Here is a 21,378-nt window from a genome sequence, read left to right on the forward strand (position 1 = left end):
TTTATGGGTTTGCCCGAACGCTTACGGTCTCAGGCGGTATTTAGGATGCTGAGTTGCTTGTACAGTTGATTCTTTCTTTTTTTTTCACTAGTACTTCAATGTGTGTGTGTGTGTGTGTGTGTGTGTGTGTGTGTGTGTGTGTGTGTGTGTAGTTACTCTTCCTGGGTTACGTACAGACAGTTAAACCCTCGTATTACCTCGTCCCTTAAAGTATATATATATATATATATATATATATATATATATATATATATATATATATATATATATATATATATACGTATGTACGCCAGCATAAGCCATGTGAAACACCCATCTGTATCGTAAAGGGAGGGAGTTCTACACATGCGGGCCCCATCTCCTGAACTGGCATCAATATCATACAACCTTTTTTTAACTTTCGCATACTGTAAGCATTCACAATGCTATACTATAAGTGCACCTCTTTACATCTCTCTCTAGCATGGGCCACATACACCATGAGGGTATATGTGGTTATATAACTATCCTTAACACCTAAATATATTCCTAAACGTAGACCACCAAACTCCATTACTTTCCCCCAGTTCATTATCCCAGTAATTTCCCCAAACCAACATACTAGGTACTTCCTGTAAGCCACTTTCTCATTAGCACTTCCCATGTCATCACGCCAGTTACGTCCTCCTCTCAAAGACACCACCCCATCACTTCCCTTAAGCCTCTTGCCAAGAAGATTCCCTAAAGCCACCTCACATCATTAAGAATCCACGTCTCCCTGCGCGTCCTCGCAATACATCTTACCAAGCCAACCCGCTCTTCACCTACCGCTCAAACCCCAGGCCCTCTTAAAATGGGGGTCCCCTATTCTCCATTCTCCCCTTATATATAGGGGTAAAAAATTCTCGAGCCCCGCCCCCTTCCCCTTCCATACACGCACACAAGCCTCCCTCTCCCGTCCCCCGATCCCTCACCATTTTTTAAAATCTCACTCAAAACAAGATGTCCGTCACCATTGAGGACGTGGATTACTTGCGTTCTGTGTGGCAGTGTCTCTGCTGATGGCCCATTCTGACCATCGTTTGTACACCCTCCGTAAACACACACACACACACACACACACACACACTGTATTTGCTGTCTACTCAAAACACGTGTATATATATATATATATATATATATATATATATATATATATATATATATATATATATATATATATATATGTATATAACTACGGGGAAAATGAAACACGATAAGTTCCTAAGTGCACTTTCGTGTAATGATCACATCATCAGTGGAGATACAAGAATGTAGACGTAGAACAGTCAGTAGATATACAAGGACGAGACGTAGCCAAGACGCTATTGGTAAACAAGCGTTATCGGTAAAGCATGTTTACCAATGGCTTCTTAGCTGTCTCGTCCTTGTATATAGACTGATTGTTCTACGTTTTCTATCTCATTCTTCTATCTCTCCTGGCGATGTGATTATACGAAAGTGCACTTAGGAACTTAATGTGTTTCATTTTCCTCGTGGTTATTGTCATATACTTGATCACGCACATCACTGAGACCTCTTGCAATATATATATATATATATATATATATATATATATATGAAAGAGGCAAACCATATATACATAAATGCATCACACACACACACACACACACACACACACACACACACACACACAGCTGTTCATCCTCCCCTTTAGGGTGGGTCAGTGAATGGGTACCTGGGTTAGCTGGAGGGTGTGTATATGTATGTATATATCCATAAGGTTAAGAAGTAGCACATCTATACAAAGGTAAGGGAAGAGGCAAAACAAGTGTAGAATTCTCCCCCCTGTAACACACAAATAGTAATCACAAACAAACATAAGCAGAACATTCTCAACGCGCCGGACTAAAAGAAGTGCAGAGAACAAAAAAAAAAAAGAAAAAAATCCAGCAGAGCAACAAAGATGGTACCAGAATTAAGAAAGCTGGGTTACGGGGAAAGACACCAGGCCTAAACGTGGCCGCCACGGAGGAGAGAAGAGTGAGGGGTGACCAGATCACAACCAACTCGACCATGTAGTACTTAGAAAGATGGAGGGTACAGAAGTATAAGAAAGTTTATGATAAAAGTTCAACAGATGGGGTAGCCTAACGTGTGTAGAACTTCCTTCCCGTAACCGTGCAAACATGTAAGACCAAACAAACACCTACCCACATACATACGCAACATGGACAGAAGCACACGGCTACGTATACACAAACAAAGGCACGCACACCCTCACAAACAAAAAGATCCGCGCACACAATACGAACACATACACACACGTACACATTAGGAAGCCTAAAATAGTACGTGGAAGTAAAACTCCCCTCCCCAGGTGCATCGCCAAATTAGATGGACAATACGGCTGGAGGAGTGGAGGTAAAAATTTGTTCTGCACGGAACGTTGAAGCCCGGGCGAGGCTGCCTGCCTCCCTCACTCTCCCCCCACCTCCCTCCATCCTCCCCCTGAGCCTCCCTCCGGAGAAGGTGGGAGCCGGTGGGAGAAGGAAGGGAGGGAAGGGCGGAGGGGTAAGGGTAAGGATCCTGCAATATTGTAAGAGGAGGTGGCCGAGTACGCATGATTTTTATCATTTTTTTTTTCCGGGCGACATTTTTAACTTCTATCATTCCCCCCCTGAGACTTTAATCGCGTGAATTAACTAGATCTAACTGAACATAACCACTTTTGGTCTTACCTAACTCTACACCACCCCCCTGCCCCCCAACCTAACCTAACCTAACTATCTAGCCTAACCCAACCCAACCTACATTTAAACCACCTAACCCGACACCCTTTCACAATATTGCAAAAAGACGCGCTAGCCGAACGGATAAACCTAGCCTCAGCTACTAGAGATTTTTTTTTTCTTTTCGTTCTCTCTCTCTTTTACCTCCCTATACAAGCCTGGGATTACAGAAAATTTATGGCCAGGCGGATGGAAAATATTCTGAGAGGTTAGAGGTCAAAGTGGGATATAGTGATTATTTTTTTTTCAGTTATGTTAACGTAAAAACACCAGGAGCAGACAGGCATGTTGCGCTCGCACTCGGGACCATACAGGCACATCGCGCTCGAGAGGCTGATTCGTCGTCCTCGAGGGGGTTGAGTCGCCGCGCTCTTGGGAATGGGTCGTCGTCCTCAAGGGGGTTGGGTAGACGTTCTCAAGAAATTGGGTCGTCGTACTCAAGGGAATGGGTCGTCGTACTCAAGGGAATGGGTCGTCGTACTCAAGGGAATGGGTCGTCGTACTCAAGGGAATGGGTCGTCGTACTCAGGGGTTTAGGTCGTCGTACTCAAGGGAATGGGTCGTCGTACTCAAGGGAATGGGTCGTCGTACTCAAGGGGATGATGGGTCGTCGTACTCAAGGGAATGGGTCGTCGTACTCAAGGGAATGGGTCGTCGTACTCAAGGGGATGATGGGTCGTCGTACTGAGGGGGTTGGGTAGACGTTCTCAAGAAATTGGGTCGTCGTACTCAGGGGGTTGGGTCGTCGTATTCAAGGGGATGGATCGTCGTACTCAAGGGAATGGGTCGTCGTACTCAGGGGGTTGGGTCGTTGTACTCAAGGGAATGGGTCGTCGTACTCAAGGGGATGGGTCGTCGTACTCAAGAGGATGGGTCGTCGTACTCAGGGGGTTGGGTAGTCGTACTCAAGGAATGGGTCGTCGTACTCAAGGAATGGGTCGTCGTACTCAAGGGAATGGTCGTCGTACTCAAGGGAATGGGTTCGTCGTACTCAAGGGGATGATGGGTCGTCGTACTCAAGGGGATGATGGGTCGTCGTACTCAAGGGGATGGGTCGTCGTACTCAAGAGGATGGGTCGTCGTACTCAGGGGGTTGGGTAGTCGTACTCAAGGGAATGGTCGTCGTACTCAAGGAATGGGTCGTCGTACTGAGGGGGTTGGGTAGACGTTCTCAAGAAATTGGGTCGTCGTACTCAAGGGAATGGGTCGTCGTACTCAAGGGGATGGGTCGTCGTACTCAAGAGGATGGGTCGTCGTACTCAAGGGAATGGTCGTCGTACTCAAGGGAATGGGTTCGTCGTACTCAAGGGAATGGTCGTCGTACTCAAGGGAATGGTCGTCGTACTCAAGGGAATGGTCGTCGTACTCAAGGAATGGGTCGTCGTACTGAGGGGGTTGGGTAGACGTTCTCAAGAAATTGGGTCGTCGTACTCAAGGGAATGGTCGTCGTACTCAAGGAATGGGTCGTCGTACTGAGGGGGTTGGGTAGACGTTCTCAAGAAATTGGGTCGTCGTACTCAAGGAATGGGTCGTCGTACTCAAGGAATGGGTCGTCGTACTCAAGGGAATGGTCGTCGTACTCAAGGGAATGGTCGTCGTACTCAAGAGGATGGGTCGTCGTACTCAAGGGGATGGGTCGTCGTACTCAAGAGGATGGGTCGTCGTACTCAAGAGGATGGGTCGTCGTACTCAAGGGGATGATGGGTCGTCGTACTGAGGGGGTTGGGTAGACGTTCTCAAGAAATTGGGTCGTCGTACTCAAGGGAATGGGTCGTCGTACTCAAGGAATGGGTCGTCGTACTCAAGAGGATGGGTCGTCGTACTCAAGGGGATGATGGGTCGTCGTACTCAAGGGGATGATGGGTCGTCGTACTCAAGGGAATGGTCGTCGTACTCAAGGGGATGATGGGTCGTCGTACTCAAGAGGATGGGTCGTCGTACTCAAGGGAATGGTCGTCGTACTCAAGGGGATGATGGGTCGTCGTACTGAGGGGGTTGGGTAGACGTTCTCAAGAAATTGGGTCGTCGTACTCAAGGGGATGATGGGTCGTCGTACTCAGGGGTTTAGGTCGTCGTACTCAAGGGGATGATGGGTCGTCGTACTCAGGGGTTTAGGTCGTCGTACTCAAGGAATGGGTCGTCGTACTCAGGGGTTTAGGTCGTCGTACTCAAGGAATGGGTCGTCGTACTCAGGGGTTTAGGTCGTCGTACTCAAGGGGATGATGGGTCGTCGTACTCAAGGGGATGATGGGTCGTCGTACTCAAGGAATGGGTCGTCGTACTCAAGGGGATGATGGGTCGTCGTACTCAAGGGAATGGGTCGTCGTACTGAGGGGGTTGGGTAGACGTTCTCAAGAAATTGGGTCGTCGTACTCAAGGGAATGGTCGTCGTACTCAAGGGAATGGTCGTCGTACTCAAGGAATGGGTCGTCGTACTCAAGGGAATGGTCGTCGTACTCAAGGAATGGGTCGTCGTACTCAAGGAATGGGTCGTCGTACTCAAGGAATGGGTCGTCGTACTCAAGGAATGGGTCGTCGTACTCAAGGGAATGGTCGTCGTACTCAAGGGGATGATGGGTCGTCGTACTCAAGAGGATGGGTCGTCGTACTCAAGGAATGGTCGTCGTACTCAAGGGAATGGGTTCGTCGTACTCAAGGGAATGGTCGTCGTACTCAAGGGAATGGTCGTCGTACTCAAGGGAATGGTCGTCGTACTCAAGGGAATGGGTTCGTCGTACTCAAGGAATGGTCGTCGTACTCAAGGGAATGGTCGTCGTACTCAAGGGAATGGTCGTCGTACTCAAGGAATGGGTCGTCGTACTCAAGGGAATGGTCGTCGTACTCAAGGGAATGGTCGTCGTACTCAAGGGGATGGGTCGTCGTACTCAAGGAATGGGTCGTCGTACTCAAGGAATGGGTCGTCGTACTCAAGGGAATGGTCGTCGTACTCAAGGAATGGGTCGTCGTACTCAAGGAATGGGTCGTCGTACTCAGGGGTTTAGGTCGTCGTACTCAAGAGGATGGGTCGTCGTACTCAAGGAATGGGTCGTCGTACTCAAGGGAATGGTCGTCGTACTCAAGGGAATGGTCGTCGTACTCAAGGGAATGGTCGTCGTACTCAAGGGAATGGTCGTCGTACTCAAGGAATGGGTCGTCGTACTCAAGGAATGGGTCGTCGTACTCAAGGAATGGTCGTCGTACTCAAGGGAATGGTCGTCGTACTCAAGGGGATGATGGGTCGTCGTACTCAAGGGAATGGTCGTCGTACTCAAGGGAATGGTCGTCGTACTCAAGGGAATGGGTTCGTCGTACTCAAGGGGATGATGGGTCGTCGTACTCAAGGAATGGGTCGTCGTACTCAAGGGAATGGGTTCGTCGTACTCAAGGGGATGATGGGTCGTCGTACTCAAGGAATGGGTCGTCGTACTCAAGGAATGGGTCGTCGTACTCAAGGAATGGGTCGTCGTACTCAAGGAATGGGTCGTCGTACTCAAGGGGATGATGGGTCGTCGTACTCAAGGGAATGGTCGTCGTACTCAAGGGGATGATGGGTCGTCGTACTCAGGGGTTTAGGTCGTCGTACTCAAGGAATGGGTCGTCGTACTCAAGGGGATGATGGGTCGTCGTACTCAAGGGAATGGGTTCGTCGTACTCAAGGAATGGGTCGTCGTACTGAGGGGGTTGGGTAGACGTTCTCAAGAAATTGGGTCGTCGTACTCAAGGGAATGGTCGTCGTACTCAGGGGTTTAGGTCGTCGTACTCAAGGAATGGGTCGTCGTACTCAAGGGAATGGGTCGTCGTACTCAAGGAATGGGTCGTCGTACTCAAGGGAATGGTCGTCGTACTCAAGGAATGGGTCGTCGTACTGAGGGGGTTGGGTAGACGTTCTCAAGAAATTGGGTCGTCGTACTCAAGGAATGGGTCGTCGTACTCAAGGGGATGATGGGTCGTCGTACTCAAGGGAATGGTCGTCGTACTCAGGGGTTTAGGTCGTCGTACTCAGTGAGGGATGGAGGAAGGGAGGGAGAGAGGCTACGTGCCCCAGAGAGCGAGCGGATGGCTCTCGCCTACCACACCAAAATTCTCCCTAAGAATCACTTGTAAAAAATAACTCTCGCAGGAATAAGAGGCAAAACATGTTCTACAGATCCTCGATGTTCCAGGTGATATATATATATATATATATATATATATATATATATATATATATATATATATATTATCATATATTATCCCTGGGGTTAGGGGAGAAAGAATACTTCCCACGTATTCCCTGCGTGTCGTAGAAGGCGACTAAAAGGGGAGGGAGCGGGTGGCTGGAAATCCTCCCCTCTCTTTTTTTTTTTTTTTTTTTTTTTTTTCAAAAAGAAGTAACAGAGAAGGGGGCCAGGTTAGGATGTTCCCTCAAAGGCCCAGTCCTCTGTTCTTAACGCTACCTCGCTAACACGGGAAATGGCGAATAGTTTGAAAAAAAAAAAAAAAAAAAAAAAAATATATATATATATATATATATATATATATATATATATATATATATATATATATATGCACATATATATACGAACAAACTGCATATGAACGCGCACCTTCATAGAACATACAAACCTTCAACAGCCAGGATCGAACCCGGGACCCCTGTGCAACAGGCGGGAGCGCTACCGCTAGGCTATGATCGCCATTAATAGGGAAATAACTATTCGAATACTATGTACTCGAATACCTTTCGTCTCACGTTGGTGAGCAACGGGGTCTACACATGTCATTTCCCATTAGGCTCACACACCCAGCAGATAGCATTTTACCGAACCTAACTGTACAACGCGGAAGTATATGGACACACACACACACACACACACACACACACATATCTATCTATCTATCTATATATATATATATATATATATATATATATATATATATATATATATATATATTACAGTCACCTCAATGGTACCTTGGAGATTAAATCCAAATACACCCACAAGAAACAGAAGGACAGAGACGCCAAGCTTTTGTCTATATGTCTATATCTCAAGACATCTTCAGGGCAACTGAAGATGACCTGAAGATGTCTTGAGAAAGAGACGAAAGCTTGGAGTCTCAGTCTTCTGTTTCCTGTAGGTTTATATATATATATATATATATATATATATATATATATATATATATATATATATATATATATATATATATATATATATATATATATATATATATATATATATATATATATATATATATATATATATATATATAAGAACAGAACTATTTTGCTTTGCAATGTAATAAGTGCTTACACTAAGACCAGGGACACTGATGGAGATGAAGACTCATAGAAGAATCCTAACACGGATGACAAATTCAGTAATAGAGAAGTCTTCAGCTGACGAAGACGAAAGATAAATTGGTCAGCAGAGAACAAGAAAATCAAAAAAAAAAAAAGAAAAAAAAAGACTGCAAAGCATAGATTGTTGAGGAATGGCGAAGGTCGAGGAGAGAGAAAGAGATAGGATGAATCAAGAGATGGCACAGCTGGCGACCAAGCGAACCTTTCATGACTTGGTCCTCACCACACTCTCCCAGAACCACGTGACCACCAGAACTACCGTTCGTAAGTGCTCACAGGACTACTAGAGCCAGTGCTATTAAAGGGCTGGCAGAACCCACGGAAACACTCCTCACATGGGCTCACAGAACCACTGTTCACAGGGGCTCAAACGCTGCACAAGAAATGCTCACAAGACCTCACATAACCAGTAGAACAAATGCTCATAATGGCTCACAAAAATGTTGAACCAGTGTTCACAAGAGCTCACGAAACCTGCAGACCTAAAGCTCACAAGGGCTCTCAGAAACCGCAGAACCATTGTCGATGGAGGATAACAAAACGTACTGGACTAGAGGCTCACAAAACTCACAAAACCAATGCTCAAGCTAAGGCAACCTGCAGGGATAATGCGCACAAGAGCTTACAATTGAAAAATAAAAAAATAAAAACTTTAGAACATTTGCAGTATTGATGCTCATCACCGAACAAAACCAATCATTTTTTTATAGAGGGCTCACAAAACTGACAAAACCGATGCTCACAAGGGGTCACAAAAGCTAGAAAGAAACACAAGTGTTACGTGAATAGTGTCTGATTATATATTTCTTAATGTTAAACATTTCTAGGTTTCGATGCCTCTATAAACAACTTTTTGTGTTTCACAACTGATTTATATATATATATATATATTTTTTTTTTTCATACTATTCGCCATTTCCCGCATTAGCGAGGTAGCGCTAAGAACAGAGGACTGGGCCTTTGAGGGAATATCCTCACCTGGCCCCCTTCTCTGTTCCTTCTTTTGGAAAAAAAAAAAAAAAAAAAAAACGAGAGGGGAGGATTTCCAGCCCCCCGCTCCCTTCCCTTTTAGTCGCCTTCTACGACACGCAGGGAATACGTGGGAAGTATTCTTTCTCCCCTATCCCTAGGGATAATATATATATATATATATATATATATATATATATATATATATATATATATACACCTTTTTTAACTCAAACTTCTTTCCCCTTACCCTCTATTCTCTCTCTCTCTCTCTCTCTCTCTCTCTCTCTCTCTCTCTCTCTCTCTCTCTCTCTCTCTCTCTCTCTCTCTCCAAGAACAGAAAACAGGGATTGCCCAAGGCTACCGCCGATGTAAACAAACCCAGAAGCCAGGCCAGACGTGAGGGCCGGACGGTACATAGATGGAGGGGGGAGGAGGAAGGGAAAGATGATGGATATACAGATGGAGAGAGGTAGGACAGATGGAGGAGAGAAGGAAGGTGGGTAGGGTGGGATATGGGTAGCACTTACTTACCTATCCACTAGTAAATACAATGTGATTTTGCAGTGACAAAGGCTAGTGTGTAGCACACACACACACACACACACACACACACACACACACACACACACACACACACACACACACATTGGTTTTTGCGAGAGAAGGAAGAAAGAAGAGAGCTTTGTTGATCTCTCATATATGACTCACCTCCTCTTGATCTCCTCCCTCATGGATTTTGTCGTAGCCATTCATTTGAAAGGATTTTGGTATATTTCTTGACTTTATAAACTACTTTTTAAAGTTTTTTCTGCTTGTCTCTGTTCCTCATTTCAAAGCTTCCTCTTAAGCGGTTTCCCCCTCTTATAATCCTATCAATTGTGGTGTTCCTCAGGGTTCTCTCCTATCACCTACTCTCTCTCTCTCTCTCTCTCTCTCTCTCTCTCTCTCTCTCTCTCTATCTATCTATCTATCTATCTATCTATCTGTCTATCTATCTACTTATCTATCTATCTGTCTCATCAATCTTATGCTGATGATTCCAATTTTCATACCAGTCGCTCCCGCTGTATGGACCCTGTCAGCTTAGCAATCAACAAACAATGACTTCATGTGCACTCGTCATGTAGTGTATAATAATAATAATAATAATAATAATAATAATAATAATAATAATAATAATATTAATAGTAATAATAATAGTAATAATAATAATAATAATAATGATAATACTAATAATAATAATAATAATAATAATAATAATAATAATGATAACATAATGATAATAATAATAATAATAATAATAATAATAATAATAATAACAATAATAATAATAATTCTTACTTATATTATCGTTGTTAATATATTACAATATCGACGTAAATCATCCCAAAAAAAACCCTAACGTGTTTATGGTCATGGGTGCGTCGAGGTGAGCGACTCAAGGAAGCACATGATGGCAACAAGACCTGAGGTGCTTATTCCTCAAGTATCACGTTACTGTCACAGTTATGACAGCATGTGTGACAGTATCGCCGCGCCTCTGTCACGCCCGTCATCTCGCGGGCTCAACGATCTAACTGCTAAAGAGTTGTTTGCGAAGGTGTTGAAGTTTTATTTTGCGTAATTTTACATGTCGACATGCGACTCCAGTGTAATGACCATAGTTGGCTGGTGCCACCATGATCAATTCCTCGGATAAAACGATATTAATCTTAGGTACGACCACTCGTAAGGGTCAGGTCAAAGGTCAGGCCATCATGCCCAAGGGTCGTACTGTTGTACTCAATGGTCGTACTGTAGTACTCGGGGGATCGTGCCTAAGTTAATACATCTACATAAAGCAGCTAACCATTCTGCCAAGCAACAACCCTCTACCTTGTGTGTTCCTAGGCCACACCTCTACACCCGTGTGTTCCACGGCCACACCTCTACACCCCGTGCGTTCCCCGGCTACACCCCTCTACCCTGTGTACTCTGAACACAGGCAAAGCCGTGTGTTGCTGTCCTTGGCTGACTCGTTTCCATGAAGCAGTTATTCTCGTGGTTTGGGAAATGACAAAACAATTGAATCGCTTGTATTTCCAAGAAATGTGATGCGAAAAAAAAAATCACACTAGCTTAGATAACCTAAATTCTTTCGGCAAGTTTATAATGTTTTAAAGAAAAACCTGTAGATGTAAAGTTCATTCACTATCTATATATTGTTAGGACAGTATGCAGTGTGAGGAAGATTGACTGAATAATGAATGATAGAGTGAAAGAGAGAGGTGTAGTAGCAAGAGGAGTACGTATGAGAGTTGAAGTGGGTATGTAGAAACGGTTTAGACAAACAGAGAGGATGCCCAAGAGGGTTTACATGTTAGAATCAGAGGAAACAATGAAAGGATGGAAACCAAAAAAAGAAGAGCAAGGATGGAGTTAAAGACGGTTTGAGAACGAGCAGAAGGGTGTGTGGCGTGCGTAGAGAGTCGGGTATACGTGGGGGGCGACGTGCCGTGAATGGACAGAACTAGGGCCCACGATGCAGTCAGAAGAAACCACGAAAAGGTCTATGGGGTCTGGTTGTACAAAAGGAGGCCCAGTTTCATGGCTTTATATAAGTCCTAAAGAATAACTAAATAATCACTCAGTATACAAGTGGCAAAACGAATATATAATCCATAAGACATCCTAAATTACACGATAAACTAGTTTAATAAAAACCAACCTTGCTGCGGATCCAACTTATCAAATGAAAAGTTTATATCACTTAGCATTTCCCGCCTCACGCAAGAGTAAGTTTACAACACTGACAGTTCATCAAGTTAGCTAAAGAAGTAGAGAGATAAGTTTTATAATCAAGTTGGCTAATTCAACATTTCCATCTCTAGTGATCTAACTTAGCCTAACTTTAACTTACACCATCTTGTCAAAGTGTGTTTGCATGTGTTAGCACTGTCCACGTATGCAATGCATACACACTAACACAAAATTGGATGTATATGAAATCTATAGAAAATACAAACAATTTAAAACAATTACCAACGGTTTCGCTAACTATTTATTTGTTTACGATAACAAGTTCGCATACATTGCACACTAAATGTATCGTTTAAAATACTCTTTCCTACAAATCATACCATGATAAAACTCTCTTCCTCTCGATACGCATTTCAAACACGACAGGACGACCACGGTATGATGGCGTGACCTCTGACATGACCCGACAGGGATAGATCAAGAAACCCCGCCATCATACCCAAAGGCCGTCTCGTGCCTATAGGCTGTTATCTTCGCGCTCTAGGGTCGTATTCAAAAGGGTTCTCTAATTTCAAGCTTAAAAAGATATATATACAACACAACTTGCACTCTAACCAAGGGGCCAGGCATTTAATCAGAGAGAAGGTGAGTTCATTAAGAACAAATAAGGTTGGCTCCATATGTTCTAGAGGCAGTTCAATTAGAGGGAGAGGACTAAAGCAGGTACAGAACCTCCTGACACTAGTGGTAGTGGGCAGGGGAGGTACAGGAGCAACTGCACGGCCGTTCACGGCATAACTAAAGTTCTCCAACACTTACCATAGTCCGTGTTCTCCGGTTCCCAGCAGTTGGAGGGCCAGAAGTAAGGCGTCTGAGGGAGGGAAAAGTAATTAGCTAACAATGGTTCTCACACACACATTATATATATATATATATATATTTTTTTTTTTTTTATACTTTGTCGCTGTCTCCCGCGTTTGCGAGGTAGCGCAAGGAAACAGACGAAAGAAATGGCCCAACCCCCCCCCCCCCCCCATACACATGTATATACATACGTCCACACACGCAAATATACATACCTACACAGCTTTCCATGGTTTACCCCAGACGCTTCACATGCCTTGATTCAATCCACTGACAGCACGTCAACCCCGGTATACCACATCGCTCCAATTCACTCTATTCCTTGCCCTCCTTTCACCCTCCTGCATATATATATATATATATATATATATATATATATATATATATATATATATATATATATATATTAAATCAAGCAATAAATCTAAACGTAAAAACATTTGGTGGAAAGGTTTAAACAATAAGATGCTTCACATTAAATGTTACAAATCAAGTGGATAATACGAAAAGATAGGAGCCTACATTTCAGGAGGGGGATTGAGTGCGCCTTATTGTTATACGAAAGCTAATTTTTATCGAGATCTTATAGATATAAACATTTTGCCCATATATCGTACAATCAGGTTTGTAAATCTATCATGACACGTGCAAGGTTAGCGGTAAACACAGGACCAGGAGGCGAACTCAAAAGCTTTTCATGAAAATTCTTCAAATATTCAGGTTTCCCGGAAATGTTTGCCATCTGGTGACACGCGGGAGCTCGCCAACGATCGTCGAGAAATTGCTTTCTAAAATTCAAAGTTCCGTAAAGGAATCCAGAAAAAAAAAGGAAATGTTTTAAGGTCAGTGATTTGTTTCTTAACATTTCAGTCACTACTTTTGGCAGCGCAGCCAACGTCTAGCAGCGACACGCACACATCCACACGAACATTTTTTTTATGAGCATTATAATTTGTTGTATATCAAGTGTAATTCTGGACCTTATGGGAAATACACACACACACACACACACACACACACACTGGACTTCCATGGTGAGCGTTATTGATCATGAATCGCGCACGTGTGCGCTCGGGTTCGTGTCCTCGGCGGGGCAATCGGCCCACAGCCAACCCAGCTGTTCATCTTTCCCTCGGGATTGGTATTGGAAGCCTGGCTTATAAGCTGGGGAGGGAGGGACAGTATACACACTGACACACACACACACACACACACACACATATGTATATATATATATATATATATATATATATATATATATATATATATATATATATATATATATATATAACTAGGTTGAGACTGGGCAACACATGTACATCACTCTCTCCGCAACGCACAAACACACCAAGTCAATTTTACAGAAAATATTGGTCATACCCAACCTAGTGTGCTGGCGCAAGTGCACACGCTCCCAGTTCGTTATATACCATAATCTGATTTTCGTAGAGTGTGTTTGACATATATGGCGCTGCTTTCGAGCCAATTAACATGCCGTCGACAGTTTCTTGTAAATATCAAACACAAGCAGAAAATGTTGACGAGAATCCTTCCTCGTTCCTCCTCGGTTAATAGAAAACGCATTTCAGACTTCACGTGACCTTAGTGGTTAAGACAGGATGTTAATTATACAAGCGGGGCCTCCTTTCGAACACGCGTGGGGTTGTGGTGGGCAACAGAATATGAGGTTTAACCTAACCTAACGCCAGCAATGTGATGGTAACTTGTACTGTTACCCCACAAGCGAGGGCTCCATCCTTGAGCACGACCCATGGGTATGATAGACTGGTGTTTGTAGGCAGTCATACCCTAGGGGTCGTACAGTCGTGCTTAAAGGTCGTACTGTCATATACTCAAAGGTCGTACCGTCGTGTCCCTTTAAATCCAGGTCGTCACCAAACGAATGGTGGGAGACGCGCACTGAAGAAATAAGACTTTTGTCATCAGTTTTATGTAGAACACCAAACTGTATTATCTCTATCAGTCTGTTTTGTAGAACACCAAACTGTATTATCTCTATCAGTCTGTTTTTACATCAAGAGATAGAGGGTAAACCTTTATGTGGCACCTATACATCGAGAATGTATACGTCGTACACTCAAACGAGACGACCCTTAAATGAAGACACAGGTATTACCCTGGTGTGAGAGTCATACCAAAGACGCTAGTGGCACCCCAATATGAGACTTTTTTCAAGAGATAAATAGGTCTGTTATGTTCCCATTAAATATGGAGGTTTTCATTATGTAATTGACTGAGGTACTTTCCCCATCATAGATCTGGCTGTTGTACTTTCCAATTATGTAATTGTGAGTACTTCCACATTATATGATAATTCATAAAAGCAATTAATACATTCAAACACGATAACGTCTACATTCTTAGTTATATAACTGGCAGCGGTTCTTCCTCCTATACATAATTGGCTTCATAATAGGCGTAGTACCTCCCCAATATTACTTCCCCATTACACACACACACACACACACACACACACACACACACACACACACAGGCACACACACAAACAAACACACACACACACTACCGTCCCCCCTCCCCCACCTTCGCCTCTCACATGCATCCTCTCTCTCTCTCTCTCTCTCTCTCTCTCTCTCTCTCTCTCTCTCTCTCTCTCTCTCTCTCTCTGTCACTCACTCCCTCCCGCCTCACCTGGTCGTCTCACCTGAAATCTGTAGAAGGTGGAGTCGTTCTTGACGGTGAGGACGTGGTCGTCGATCGGGAAGAAATAGCCGTGCGCCGCCACCAGGTGCGCCAGGTGTAGCGCCTCCGCTGTAGGGGGGGTCAGAGGTCAACGTTAGGTCATGATAGGTCATAACTCTACGCTACTGTTAGTATAGAGATATGTGACTTTAGAGCACAGTAAGTAATGGTGTGTTAACTCAGAGAGCTCTATAAACATGTGTTACTTTTAGAGCACTGTAAGAGCATTGTAAGTAAAGATATGTCACTTAAGAGCACTCTGCTTTTAGTAAAGATTTACCAAACAAGACCAGTAAAGATACACCACACAAGACTACTTTAAGTAAAGTTACGACGTTCCCAAGCACTCTTTTAAGTCATGTGTTTACACCTAGGTAAAGTTATTACACTCTAGAGGCCCCCTCTAAGGAGAGTTACGCCACCTTAAAATCCCTGCACCTGATCCACAGTCTTGTCTTCATCTAACATTACACGTAAAACAGAACAGATCGCTCATCCCCCTCAGGTGTGGCTGGTCTACGTAAACTAAGATGTTCTAGAGTTCCAACGCTGCAGGTTCGGATCAAGTGGATGTTCTGAGACTGAAGGGCAAGAAGCACTGGAGTTCTGTAGACAACTTAACCCCTTGAGAAACATCGTTCCCCTTAGGTATGATAGCGTAGCTTTTTTAACCTGACCCTCGAAGGATCGTACCGTCGTGCTCCATGGTCGTATCGACGTGCTCAAGGATCGCCCCGTCGTGCTCCAGGGTCGTACCGACGTGCTCAAGGATCGCCCCGTCGTGCTCCAGGGTCGTACCGACGTGCTCAAAGATCGCCCCGTCGTGCTCCAGGGTCGTACCGACGTGCTCAAGGATCGCCCCATCGTGCTCAAGGGTCGCACCGACGCGCAGTACTTCTTAGGTCGTACCGTCGTATTTAAGGGTCGCAGGGTCGTGCTCAAGGGTCGTAATGTTCAAAAAGAGGTCGTACCGTCGTCATGAAAAGTCGTAGTGTTGCGTGCAAGGGGTCAGAGTCTGGGAGGGAAAGCGAGGTGAGGTTGGGGGGGTCAGGTGGGCTGGGAGCGGCAAAAGCCTTACCATTGCATCAAGGCGGAAGTGTTGGGAGCCGCCAGAGTCAACTTCCTCCGCATAGACAATAAATCTACACATCGTCTCCCTCCCTCGACCTGACTTTACGTCTTATTCCTCGTGAAAAATAAAAAGCACGTACGATTATTTTCAGTCCTACTGAGGGGGACGTGGTGTCTATCAACACGAAACATACGAATATGTGGAACCTGTTCTGCCAGAGGCGTCGTAATGTGTATGAACGGGTGTGTGTGTGTGTGTGTGTGTGTTCGGATGTTTGATGTATGTAATAATCCTAAATCATAATGAAATGTGATGCATTTGGTCGATCTTATGTATGTGTTTGGTTTCCGCAGGGTGTGAGGGCGAATCGCGACTTCACTCTAACACTATCCTTAGACGGCAACCAAAATCCCCTCAAGTTATATGTCCAGAGATCGAAGCTAGTGGTCCTGTAACCTTCGAACCCCCCCCCCCCACTCCCCTCTCACCATTTCCCTCCGGGTATAAGGTCAAGCTAGGTTATATAAGTCATGGCCGCCACCGTCCGCGACCCAGGCCTCATCCAAGATTGAAGCCCAGGTCAAGACAGGTCGAAAAACCCGAGGGAGGGGGGTAGGGGGGGAGGTCCACGCTGGCCAGTATGTCCAAACTAGGTCACTGGCAACGGCCACGAAAGCTGAAGCCTCCTAAGGGAGGTCAGGTCACAGGTCATGGCATCAGGAGTAAGGAAGAGGTCATACTGGATAATGTCTGTCTGTCTGTGTCTATTTGCCCCTCACTCTTCTGTGGATATATCTGTCTTTAACTGCATCTCCCTCCCTCCGTCTCTCTCTTTCTCTCTTTAAATTTCTGCCTACCCTCAGCTTCCACGACCAATCCTGCACGTAACCATCAGTCAGGGCCCCGTGCTGGAGACCCTGAACACTGAAGACACGGCGCCCCAACCCTCCTCCTCCTCTTCCTCCCTAAGGGTCATGGCAACAATTAAGGTCCCTATTTCAAGCATCACAAGTTACCAATTATTCCGCCGGGAATACCTTATCTTCCTTACCCCAAGGCGGTCGTAGAGTCAAGGGCTAAGGTGTCCATGGTTGTCTGTCCCCCACAGCACCGCACACACACACACACACACACACACACACACACACACACACACACACACGCACCACCATCACACACTACACCTCCGGTTACGAACCCTTGTCAAGGTCTCCCGTCACTAGAACCCTTGATGTAACCACACAGCCTCACACCGATGACCTCACATCATCTCTTTACTCAGAACACACACACACACACACACACACACACACACACACACACACACACACACACACACACACACACACATTACAAACCCATCCTCCCCCACGTGTGGCATATGGAGTGGTCACAGTACAACAAGCAGACACATGGTTCATCTCCTCGCTTGGTAAAAGGATATATTAAGTCACTAGGGGGTGTTTAAGGGTCACAATTTGAACTCATTTACCTCCCTCAGTATGAAAATTAGGTGAGGAAAAAAATAACGGGAAAAATAACGCCTGTGTAGTAATACAAAGACTCGGGATGAAAACTGAAGCAGAGAAAATCCAGTGCAAATCAAACATCTGTGAAAATGAAAAAATGAATAATGAAATAATGAAAGTAGATGTCTCAACAATGGCAGTGTACTTAGCAAGGAAGGAAAAAAAAAAAAAACAGCAAAAGTTAGAAAATGTCAAGAGTTAATAATACAAAAGGAAGTGACGTAGAGGCTCGAGAAGAGTGGAGTTCTGCAGCCGTGCCAGGGTGATGTGGAGGAGTGAGGGAGGGAGGAGGGAACAATGTTGGGTAGGCGAGGTGATAGACTGAGGTGGTTGTGGTGGTGAAGCGACTAGCCTTAAAAGTCTCATCAAGTCCTCTTCACAGGCTTATAAACAGGTATATAAAATCTAATCTGTGTCAAGGAGAGGAGTGTGTGTGTGTGTCACAGCAAGGGTCGACCTGTGGCTGGGGCCAAGGCCTATCTAAAATATCAATATCGCTCTTTCGTTTTGCAGGTTGCCGTTATTATCAATAAGGACAATCATTTAATATATCGTAAACTTAAAGAGGAAAATCAAAATATTATCGCTACTTTCGTCACAAGACTTTCGACATAGAGAGAAACCAGCATAGGACAGGAGTAAAGGTAATATTATGGTAAGTATAAAACACACGAAAATATGAGTTCACTTGGTAGAGATGTTCACCCACGCCAAACTTGGTGTCTAGCCTCTGTGCCGATAACGTTCTTTTTACCTGTTTAAACAGTTGGTATCTCACCTCTAGACTGGTTAATGCTAATGTTCATTTTTTTCTCTTTTTAACTGAAGGAAGGATGGGCTGGGCAAAGTGTAAACTGACCCTGCGGCTGAGACATGGATATCGCGCTCTTGCCACACCACACCCTGATGTGGGGCAACACCGACAAGAATCTGTGTACCGCCGGCAGCGGAGAGTATCGTGTTAAGTGACCTTTGGATTACGGCTGCCACAGAAAAACACGCAGATAGAACCAACAACAGCCCGTCCATCCCACACACAGGTAGGTGTTAAAGTTAACGTCAGGGTAAGATATGAAGACATAAAACAAGGACAGTACGAGAGTGTTAAAAGGAACACACACACACACACACACAAAAGCAGGGAGTGACACAACGTAAGCTTAAGGACTAATCATTCAAAACAAATAAGGACAAACACACAAAAGATAACACCAATATACAAAAAGAGAGTAATGACTAGCATTAGAAATCGAGTAAGCAAGCGAGAGCACATCAGATTAAGTAAGTGTCATACAAGAGGGAGGACGCGGTAGTGTGAAGATGGCTAACAAATGTCTTATTTTATGGCTGGTCTAGGCACCTGATGACGTCTTGCCACCAAGAGTTTAGTGGCCAATAACCCATCATACCTCGAGAGCAGTGTTGTCACTCCCCAGTAATGTGTATAAGGACGACGCGTTAGCAACGTCATTCACGGCCCTAGTCAATAGGCTATAAAATCGGTCGAAAATATATATATATATACAGTTTACGGCCATTCTTTACAGGAAAATGGAGGAAAAGAGCAAGGTTTAAATGAAATCATCCCTGTTTAGGAAAGAGAATGAATTTCCTTCTCATGAAAGCTAATTCTGAAATCTAGCTGATGAATACTTTCAAGTACCATAACTATAATTTGTAGTGTTATCAATATGACGGTAGTTGCTAGAAGCCGAATCTAATATTTCTAAGGTTCTTGTGGCTTTATTTTTTTTTTCTCCTTATTTACAATATTGTGAAAATTGAGTTATTTTGAATTGTTTTTGCGGTTCACTTTCACATCCTTACATCAAGCCTACCACAACTAAACTGACCATATTTTTTTTTTTACCTTATTATTGTCTATTAATCAACACAAACATTGTCAGAAGCCTCCACCAGTACATATTAGTATACTACATAATTACGCTCCTTACTGATGATGGACTTGCGTGGCTTTCTATTCCAATCGTTCTAAAGCAATCAAGTGGAATTATGGCAAGTTTCTACCGAGGCCCTAACTGACGGAAGTGATGCAACTAAACCATAAGTGAAACAGGAAGGTCACTCCCACAGCACAGAAAACGTACTCTTACGTATATCGAAGGTCTTTAGCGAAGCAGTAAAAAGTGCACGTTATGTTTACTACTGTATATTATCCCGGTTATTACCTGAAAAATAGGGACCATTCTCTCTCGAGTAATGATAGTGTAATATTGATGCACTATATTTTATAGTTCTTTTATAGACGACACATTACAATATCTTTGTTAATGACGATATAAATATAAGAATCTCGGGGATGTCGTGATAAGACTCGTTTTCTGAAGCATTAGGACAAACAAATGCTACAAACCCAACGGAGGAAGAATGGAAAAACTTACTCGAAAAGATTATGATGAGGAACAACAAGATGGAAAGTTTACACAGGAGTAAATACCAGAAGGAAGATGGGAATGAAGAAAAGGGAGGTTGGTTTCGACGCAGAAAACGGAAATGTGATGTACTGGTAAAGCTTTGTGGTTCAGTTTTGTAGAGACATACTGTATTTAATGCCTATCAACAGCTGGAGGTTATGGACAAAATCCTTGTATACGTGAAAACATAACTGAAGAGTGGCACAGTTGCTGAGCGTAAGACTGGCACACAACACAGCGTCGTTAAAGGCGTTAGAGCCATCAACCAACATTAAGACAACCCTCTGGCCCAGGCTAACCTAACCAGCAGGTGGTCAAAGGGAACAACAGTGGCAATTCATCAATAAAAGCTAAGATGTTAATCAGTAAAAACTAACAAGTTGATAAAGACAAAGAAGTTACTCAATAAAGACTAAGAAGCTAATTAATTCATTGACAAAGAAGTTAATCATTAAAGACTAAGAAGTTAATAAAGACAAAGAAGTTACTCAATAAAGACAAAGAAGCTAATAAATTCATTGACAAAGAAGTCAATCATTAATGACTAAGAAGTTAATAAAGACAAAGAAGTTACTCAATAAAGACTAAGAAGCTAATAAATTCATTGACAAAGAATTTAATCAATAAAGACTAAGAAGTGAATCAATAAAGACTAGTAAAGCAGTGAGAGGACCACGGTGGCCCTATAGGTGGCCGACAGAAGAGAAAGCTCAGCATAGCATACTTTGGTCCTCCACGTCCAAGTTCTTCATCATCCAGGTTATGAGGTCGACACCGGTGAAGACGGAGGGGATCTTGGTCATGAAGCTCTTCACTGTCCTCACCGGCACTCCCATCTCCTCGTTCTGCATCTGATCCACGATCTTCTCCATCTGCAAGACGAACAGGTGAACTATAGGGCTGAGGATCGGTGGTGTGGTGTTGA

At 43.9% G+C, this 21,378-nt stretch overlaps 1 protein-coding gene across 5 annotated transcripts in view; it reads right to left on the bottom strand.

Moving 5' to 3' along the window:
* Positions 1 to 21,378, bottom strand: part of RSG7 (Regulator of G-protein signaling 7) — a 143,841-nt gene that overhangs the window by 63,019 nt on the left and 59,444 nt on the right. For all 5 annotated transcript variants that reach the window (XM_071668533.1, XM_071668532.1, XM_071668531.1 and 2 more), the window contains exons 3-5: positions 21,178 to 21,325; positions 15,380 to 15,486; positions 12,649 to 12,700 (exon numbers count right to left, since the gene is read on the bottom strand). In XM_071668533.1, the coding sequence (XP_071524634.1) occupies positions 12,649 to 12,700; positions 15,380 to 15,486; positions 21,178 to 21,325 (307 nt within the window). The remainder of the gene's footprint in view (positions 1 to 12,648; positions 12,701 to 15,379; positions 15,487 to 21,177; positions 21,326 to 21,378) is intronic.

The sequence above is a fragment of the Panulirus ornatus genome, chromosome 13 (assembly GCF_036320965.1).
Source record: "Panulirus ornatus isolate Po-2019 chromosome 13, ASM3632096v1, whole genome shotgun sequence".
NCBI classification, from domain to species: Eukaryota; Metazoa; Arthropoda; class Malacostraca; order Decapoda; family Palinuridae; genus Panulirus; species Panulirus ornatus.